The following is an 8,606-nucleotide window of genomic DNA, read 5'->3' as shown; positions in this document are numbered from 1 at the left end:
ATAGAGGGTCATTGATCGGGGTACGGCGAAAGCACGAAGAAAGGGCTGAGAGAGAGTGCACTCAAATGAAATCTAGTCAGTCTGCCTACAGACGAGTTTGAGTAGACACATGAACAAACATTCAATCTTGTTGTTAGTCGGTTATGAGTTGTTTACAAATACACAAATCTGTTGCCAGTTATTACACGAGGAGTGTTTATGAATTCTTTCGATTCAGATAAATATTTAATATCACCGAAGCTTGGAAGCTAAAGTGCCAGCATAATTATGTGGATGGACTGCACGCACATGATGTAGTGGTGACCTTCCACCGATTCTCTAAACGGAACCAAATGGTAAGAAACAATTTAGTCCTTCCATAGCATCATGATTATAGAGACTACGTTGTTATAATATTCGCGCTATGTGTTGTACACGTGTATGTAAACATAGTCGAGTCAGCAGAAAACGTATTCTTTGAAAAGTGATATGAAGTGCTGGAATATAAAGGCCATCATCATTTAATAAATGGACGATGTTCACAACTTCTGAAGTAAGATAACTGCACATGAAAACAACAAGCAAATTGACAATGACATCGAAGACTATATTATGCTTGACTCTTCTCACATTTCGTGATTGTTTCTTTTAAACAAATGTATATTCCATCCCTGTCAGCTCGTAGATAACTTTCCAATTCCTGGTAAGTTTACCAGTCCTAGTACAGATAATAACAATGTGCTGCTCGTACTTACAACAATGAAACACAAACAGTTTTGAAACCACAGTAAGAACAACGTTAGCTTTTATTTTACCAAAGTTGGCTGTTTGCTGATGACACGAACTGACACGAACGACAGCAAATGACACGAACGCTGAGTTCACGAGTTTAGTCGGGGTCTTCCTAATATGAGTAGATTCACTTTAAAAGTTTAATAATCTATGCCAACAAACTCCATGATTAATGAATAATGAAGCGTGTTTTATCTCGTTGTGGTGGGGTCCGTTGTCCCCCCGTCTTCTCATCGATTGTGCCCCTATGTTCCCATCTACTTCCCGCATGATAAAACACACTTTACAACTTATCTAAGATTGTTAGCAATCCCTCGCTTTTATTTCATTGTCAGATAGGCGCTTGTATGCAATGTTCATCGATCTTCTTTGAAGTTCTTTGAATGCTCAGCAGACCTTCTGAAACACACTTTAATTTTTGATGATATAGTCTGTTGGTTCCTCTCTTCACAGACATTTTTCTGAAGAGTTTACGACCTCGATTGGTTATTGGGTGGTTTGTTTGTGTGTGTATTGTTTGATTTATTGATTTCTGTAATGATTTATGCAGTTATAACTCCGCTGTCTATCCAGTTACAATTTTCGGCCATTTTCATACATTCTAACCATTTTCTTTTGTGTCGTTTTCCCGTAACTCGATCACCTTCATTTTCTTTACGAAAAGAAGTAAAATCTCATCAATCAATTATCATTTTATTTGTCCGGACGAATTTTGTTCCAAACAGGGGAATATTGAAACTGCAACTTGCGACAAGTTAATTCAACGTTACACGTCCGTGAATTCCCACACGTTTTATTTTAACCTTCCGTCCTTGAATTTATTTTAAAAAAAAATCAAAGACACATACATTTTTTAATCCTTAAAATTTGATCCGGTTGTATTACCATGTTCCCAAGTTGCTTTACATTAAGTTTGTCATCAATAGTGAAGAGGCTTCTTTATTTGTCTCCGAACTCACCCCTCCTAAAAGAACTTCTGGTGTACGCCAAACAACGGTGTGGAAAGTACCCTGTTTTCCGCATGATCTACTGAAAAGGTCACCTATAGAGACGCTTTGGGTTTCGGGTCTAAGTCAACAAACAGTATCCGTCTGTAGGTTTTGGGCGCATTCACTTTTTTTTCTTTTCTTCGCTGAAATTGGCGCCTCAAGGTGTTCTGTTCTGCTTCTTTCAAGAAATCTTTTCTTCCAATATCCTTGTAAGATGGTGTGAGTGCTTCTTGCATCGGAAGGAGAGATCATTCTATTTACACAGAGATTCTCTTGCGCGATTTCGAAGATTATGTACGAACGTGGCCGGTATATCCACAGACGAAGGCTGGATTCGGTGGCTGTTTTGTGTTGTGATTTAGACATGTTGCATTCACGTTGGCAATTTTAATGCCGATGGTATTTCATCCTGATTTGGATGGTAGTCATTATTGTACTATACATGTACATGGAGGACATCGCAGTTTCTTATGGGCTTGAAGTAAATCAGTGTACATGTATTGCGTTGTTTTTAAATTTTTCTCTCTCAAAATTTAACCCTCAAGTTTTAAAATATTTCCCTACACGCAATAACTCAAATTCTATGCCGCCGCACGCCACCCACAGATCAAATGTTAAAACTCGCTATTATGTGACGCATCCGGTTGCCATGACAACAGAAACGCTACCCCACTAAGCAGCGAGTTTACACAAGTGTCTCTCTCGATTATTATTGGCCATTTGTTGAACTGTGTGACCTTCAGGTGACATTGACCTCAGATGATGTCACCCTTACCCTTCCATGGCCGGGTGTTTATTGTTGTTGGTCTAAAGGCACAATGTGGGTTGGTTTATTGGGAAAACATTGGGCATATTGCACCCAACCGAGAAAATGATGGGGCTTTATGTGATAGCATTTATCCCAACTTTGTAATGTTTTAAAACCTGTCATATGAAAAAGGTTACTCCTACACACCACGAGTACTGACACTTGAGTTCACAGACACTGACACGTTTCAGCAAGAGAGATATTTCGCTGTGTATTCTAGCCACCATTATGGGCACTCCAGACAGTCATAGAGTGCTTCGTTTTCACTTGTCTAAACTCTCGTCATATTTCTGTTCGCACGATCCATAGTCCAACAATTTTCCGTTGATTCACACAGAAGCGAAAGAACCAAAGAGTAAATCCCCAGAAACCCCCCACGGTATTCCATTTGGTGGTCTGCACACAATGAGCCTACTTGAAGGTTCCTATGACAGCCACGGCACGGCAGTGTGTTCCTATTGTAACCAATATTTACCCTTGCGTTTTTGTTGTATCGAGTCCACTGGGACAATGATAAATCACAATGACCTCTACTCATTAATTCTTTCTGTTAAAATCTGAACTTCAAGGTTTGAATCTGATGAAGCATTTAATTATAATTTCATTCACTGGTCAGTGGTGTTCATTGTTTGGTGAAACCGCTGCAGGATCAGGACTCCAAACGGACTCGGTAGTACTTTTTTTTTATAAAGAAGAGTTCAGTTTGATATTTCAGTTGAAATCTTTCCCAAAATATTCAGTAGAACGAATGTTATGGAATCAAACCTCAACCGTGAGGCTTGTCTTCTTTCTCAGCTTAACATTCAAAATGAGTAATTTCACAACGGGAGTAATGGGACGTAGCTATGCTTGTATAACCACCATGGCCTATACGTGTTGGTTGCTGCTGTTTTTTTGTTATTATTGCTGCATGAAGTTGAAGCATTTTGGTAACATTGATTTCCTTTTTACATTGCAGATGAACTACAGATGGTAGTGCAACTACACGGAGATCGAGTTTGAACGACACACCAAGAACAGAACTCATTTGTCGCGAAGTTTGCGGACTCTGTATTGCCTCCTTCATGCGGTGTGTGTGAAGCCACGCCCATCACATTGCACCCAAGATGACAACATCCAAGAAACCATCTAGTGCGCCTGCGCGGATCTCGGCCAAGGATGATATCTGGAAGGACATCCACGACTGGGCCAAGCCTAGTGGGTCACGTGGGGAGGAGGGGGCGGGGCATGAAGGCGAGGGGACGGCTATGATTGGCTCCCAACTCAAGGATAACGTAACTGAGCAACGAATGCTGGAAGGAAGGCTCATGGATCTGTCTAAGGAGAGATACAAGTTTATCGTTCAGGTGGCGTGGCAAAGAAAGGCCTTTGTAGATCGACAGAAGGCCAAGACAGGAGTGATGAAAGACTTATTGAATGGGATCGACACGTCCCAAGTAGCCACCGGTAAAGGGACGAACTATAACGCCCGTATGCATGTACGACATGATACCTACAAAACCCTCGCGCTTAAAACTTACGCTGAGGGACACAAAAGTAACTACTCAACATCGCCTCAGTCTCAGAAGGAAGAGTATTCTGAAGACGGTTTACTGGAGATGAAGCCAATCTTCCCTAATCCTACTCATCCCATATTCAAGACAGAAATCCCTTCATCATCAGGCAGTCAGCGGTTCAACCAAGCACGACACATGATGCTGGACCGACGGAAAGCTGGCGGTGTTAGCTTCCCGTCCCTCGATGCAAACACCGGTGGCGGAGGAAGTCGTGTGCCGGTCCGTGGTACGCGAAGCCATGGATTGATTACGCAACGTCAGAGTATGCCGGCCACTTTCCTCCGCAGAGATGTTCACAAGATGACTGCGCAACTTGGAGACTTACGAGAGACCAAATCAGCGAGTAGTATACCCAAGTATCTTAAATACAGAGCCGTGTATGACGGTCGGTTTAACCGACTAGAGAAGGTACTGTGTAAGCCATACACGGGAGCTGAGATGGATAGTATGAGGAGTTTATTGAGGACCTTACCCCCTGCTCCCTCACCCTCCCCAGCACCTACTGGCGAAACATAAATCAGGGAGGGGTGCTTAAACACATGGAGTGAAGGGTGCTTAAACACATGGAGTGAAGCAGGGTATTTGTTTTCAGGAATTAATGGAATAGCTATCAACAAATAATGACATGCAGTTAAAATACGTGTAATTGCCAAATTTATTAGGTCTCTTCAGAGGGAAATTACATCACATCAGCTTTCAATATTAAAATAGACACTGCAATATGGGTAACTCTATTGTTTGGACCCTAACAGTCCTGAATCTTTTATTTTTTAATTGTGTGTTAGTCTTGGACACCTTGCAGTGGTCAGCTTAGACGCAGTAATATTGCAAACGAACGAAGCAACACAATAATTATTACACATTCAATATCGTGCATCACTCTCAATTACTTTGATTTTTTTTAATAGATTTTTAAATACCACAGTGAGAAACTAGGAAAGCGGAAAGAAAAGTACGTTTTCTACATAATTGTATTTTAATATATGCTAATTTGTTTGCCAATGTATGTAAATACGACTCTGACTGCATGAACGACGCACTTTATGGTTGTCAACAACACTATTATCCATATATTATGATTAACGTTATTCATTTCAATGCGATGAGTTTGGGTTAAAATCCCTCTAATTCAAGTTAATAAAATACAACTAGACATTTAAACATTGATCATTACAAATCACGTGTTCTTAACCATTAACGCGGTACAGTATTACATTACGCTACATGCGGCTACATATCCTCACCATGACAACAAGACGCTGATGTTTCAACGTGACGTATTTTGCACTGACGGTCATGATTAATATATACAGCTTGATGGGATGATTCTAATATTTAATTTAACAAGGTTAAACATCGTGAACACATTCTGTCTGCATCCATTATGGCTACATTTATTATGCCAGTTTAGTAATATGAAGAGTTTCTTTCCAAAACGCGACATATCCATTTGTATAATACCTGTTTCTTAACTTCGCTTTATTGTATTCTTAAGTTGTATTTAAATATAATAACAAATTGCCTTTGGGCAGCCAGGGGAACATAGGATGCTAAAAGGGAACAAAATGGTGTACATTGCGTTTTGGAAATAAAGTCTTCATATCGACTTCATCTCTGGCTGCGTCACCATGTCTTAAGAATCGTTTGATCGATTCAAAAGATTCACATCAAACCCAATACATGTAGAAATACCCTGAAGCCACTGATGTTCCCGATACGGAAACAGCTAGAGGTTTAAACTCATGAAGTACAAACATGAAGCCGATGTCGGATACGGGACCATAGTTTGTTAAACACCCGAAAGCCTAGTTGCACGGTGTGAAGATTGTCCAGTCAGCATACTCGTCGGAGTACAGTCCAATCTTCCTGATGTCATGAGAGCCAGATGAATGATCGAAGCTGATCATAGGGTCGTCACTTCCATCTCCTCCCACCTGTAACTTGCTGGTAGAGCTTGATATCCAGAAGCGACCATTAGCCCATTCGATTCCTGTCCCAACATAGTCACTATCCCATTCACCGTAGCGGCGGTAAATGGTCGATGAAAAACGCCGGAGTTCTGTCATGAACGACGAGAGAAAATGGGAAAGTGATTGACAGAGACGACTTCATGATAGGCAGAGAAAAAAATGAAAATCAGCCATGAAAATACATGTACATGTATTTTCAGTGAAAATGCTTTTCCTTTTGCAATATTATTGATTCATACTCTGCTATTTTCTTTGCTAACGTGGCATTTTGTCTGGTGTTGAACTGAACTGTAAATTTAGTTTCAAAGTAACGAGACAAAAACGATACTTAGATATCGGTGAATATATTTTCAAAGCAAACAAATATAAAACGTCCGAAAAAATAAAGAATTTTTCTTCTAAGAATGAGTAAAAGTCTAAATCTGGCTCAAAACGCCTTGACAAAACTTTTTGAAGACGTTGAAGTATTTGAGCCTCAGAAAGTTTTTCATTTCAAACTTACCTAGTGAGAACAGGTGTTGGTTATTGGCACCGTAGAGGTCCACGCGAATGTTACCAGCACTCTGTAGGGTAAATTCCAATCGCTCAAGAGATGATGAGAACTGGCCCTGTTCAGGGTACGGGGTGGCAGATGAATCAGTCGTGATAACAGCACAGGCTGCTTGGATACTTTCAGTAGTCATGTGATCTTGACTTACTGACTGATGGTCATCCATCTTGGGGCATCGATCCTGTCCCCTTGGCATGGCTGATTTTAACCACAGACGTTTGTCGAATTCCTCCCCAGGAGCCGACGGCGACACGGGACCGAAGTGAAGCGTCTTCATCTTGCTCCTAGCGCTACCACAGATAGCTACGGGGTAGAGCAGAATTGTTCCCGTAATAATAACGAACTGACCTTTCACTCGTAGAATCAAAAAGTGCCGGTAGGCCTATAGGCAATTGATTTTGATTTCAAAATAACACATGCGATCTAGTTCGAAAATCAAAAACCGAATTTTATCAGCAATTTTAAAAATGCCATGGATAACAAAGGTAAAATTTGTTTTAAAAAACATTATGCACAAAAGCATAACTTACAAAACGCGTTATATTTCATAGTATGAAGAGAAAACAGTCTAAAGAAGCATCTCCGAGATCAGTAACTTAACTTCGAACAATCATAGTCAAGGCAACGAATACGAACACTGCGCCTTTTCCTGACAGTTGAAATTAAAGAGTGGTAAAGGCACACATTTTTTAAAGATTATGTAATGAATAAAAGACATTGCCCATTAAGGAGAAAATGATATGAAGTTTACTAATCTATACATACCATACATAATTGTCGCAAACGTCAGGCAAGTCCAGCACAATCCCATGATGACTTCTTTAGGTGGTGCTGAGCCGCGGGTGTACGTCTCGATAATCTTCTGTACAAAAATTCACTTTCCCCAGTAACATGCAGCGGACCACAAGTAATAGTTTTGCGCCTCTACTCATCACGACATCCCTCCGTAACTATGGATACACGGTTTACCGAGGGCACAGGTATTGTCTGGTGTTAATAAGGAACTGGGTCGTAGTACATCCTCTTCTGCTACAGTAGTTCGAAATTAGTTACTGTTGCGGAAACAGCGTCGTTTGGGATTTAATTAAGAGTAAACAGTTCACGAGCATCTTGATCATTGTTTCGACTTTCTCTCAGCGAGGTTTTTATAACTAGTTTAAATACTATCTGGCACCTTCCATCTAGATATCCTCGCCCAATTAACGCCGCAATACGCAAGCAACGTGGGGCGCTGACACAATACGCATTATTAATTTAAACGTGTGCGCACGTTCAGGAAGACGTGTTTAATAATAGGCAGGCATGCATGCAACAGTGATGTTGTCTTCAGGGCTGTGTACAATATTAATGGCATCGATTATGCAGAAAACAAGCCGTGGATGTATAGACCATTATCATGTTGCAGCCATTTTATTGTTTTCCCATTCAAATCAATGTAGCCAAAGCGAGGCTGGAAGGAAAAATGGTCTGGTTCATTTTTTTGCACAAAAACATACCATTCAGTGCTGGATACAGGGAACATGACTGAAATGGTCGCAGCATGATAAAGGTCTATAGTTTTCATCTTGGCACCAAGAGGTAAAACAGTCTGCGAAGCCCACCCCCAACGGTGACATCGATCTATAATTTAAATTTGGAAAGACCAAGCACCAATCACAATCTGTCCATGTTCCTACTGGAACGCATACCACAACAGCGCCATCATGCGTTGACTAAATAGGCCTACCATGATACCGCCTCACAATATCAATTGAAGTATCACAGGCCACGCCGTTTAGTATTTTCAACGACTGATTCATGTTACAGATGAAGACTGTAAGGATTGCAGAGCAGTATACTGCCATAGACCCGAGTGATAATTACGCATACTTCCAAAAACTATTTATAATTTTCTCCAAGGTGTTTGAGACACTCATCAGATTAAAACCTATTTCATCTTTTTTCATTTTCTGTTCAATTTTT

At 40.6% G+C, this 8,606-nt stretch overlaps 2 protein-coding genes across 2 annotated transcripts; one reads left to right on the top strand and one right to left on the bottom strand.

Annotated features, from left to right (window-relative positions):
- LOC119722733 lies at positions 1–5,577 on the top strand. Its single transcript, XM_038193019.1, has 2 exons — positions 1–335; positions 3,527–5,577. The coding sequence occupies exon 2, from the start codon at positions 3,675–3,677 to the stop codon at positions 4,638–4,640; it is 966 nt and encodes a 321-aa protein (XP_038048947.1). The 5' UTR covers positions 1–335; positions 3,527–3,674; the 3' UTR covers positions 4,641–5,577.
- Positions 5,578–5,699: 122 nt separating this feature from the next.
- Positions 5,700–8,016, bottom strand: LOC119722735. Its single transcript, XM_038193034.1, has 3 exons — positions 7,410–8,016; positions 6,597–6,947; positions 5,700–6,183 (listed from the first exon to the last, which is right to left on the bottom strand). The coding sequence occupies exons 1-3, from the start codon at positions 7,453–7,455 to the stop codon at positions 5,930–5,932; spliced, it is 651 nt and encodes a 216-aa protein (XP_038048962.1). The 5' UTR covers positions 7,456–8,016; the 3' UTR covers positions 5,700–5,929.
- Between the last annotated feature and the right edge of the window lie 590 nt (positions 8,017–8,606).

This window comes from Patiria miniata, unplaced genomic scaffold (genome assembly GCF_015706575.1).
Source record: "Patiria miniata isolate m_02_andy unplaced genomic scaffold, ASM1570657v1 HiC_scaffold_1, whole genome shotgun sequence".
In the NCBI taxonomy this organism is placed as follows: Eukaryota; Metazoa; Echinodermata; class Asteroidea; order Valvatida; family Asterinidae; genus Patiria; species Patiria miniata.
The sequence above is the reverse complement of the archived record's forward strand: the minus strand, read 5'-3'. Positions and strand labels throughout refer to the sequence as shown.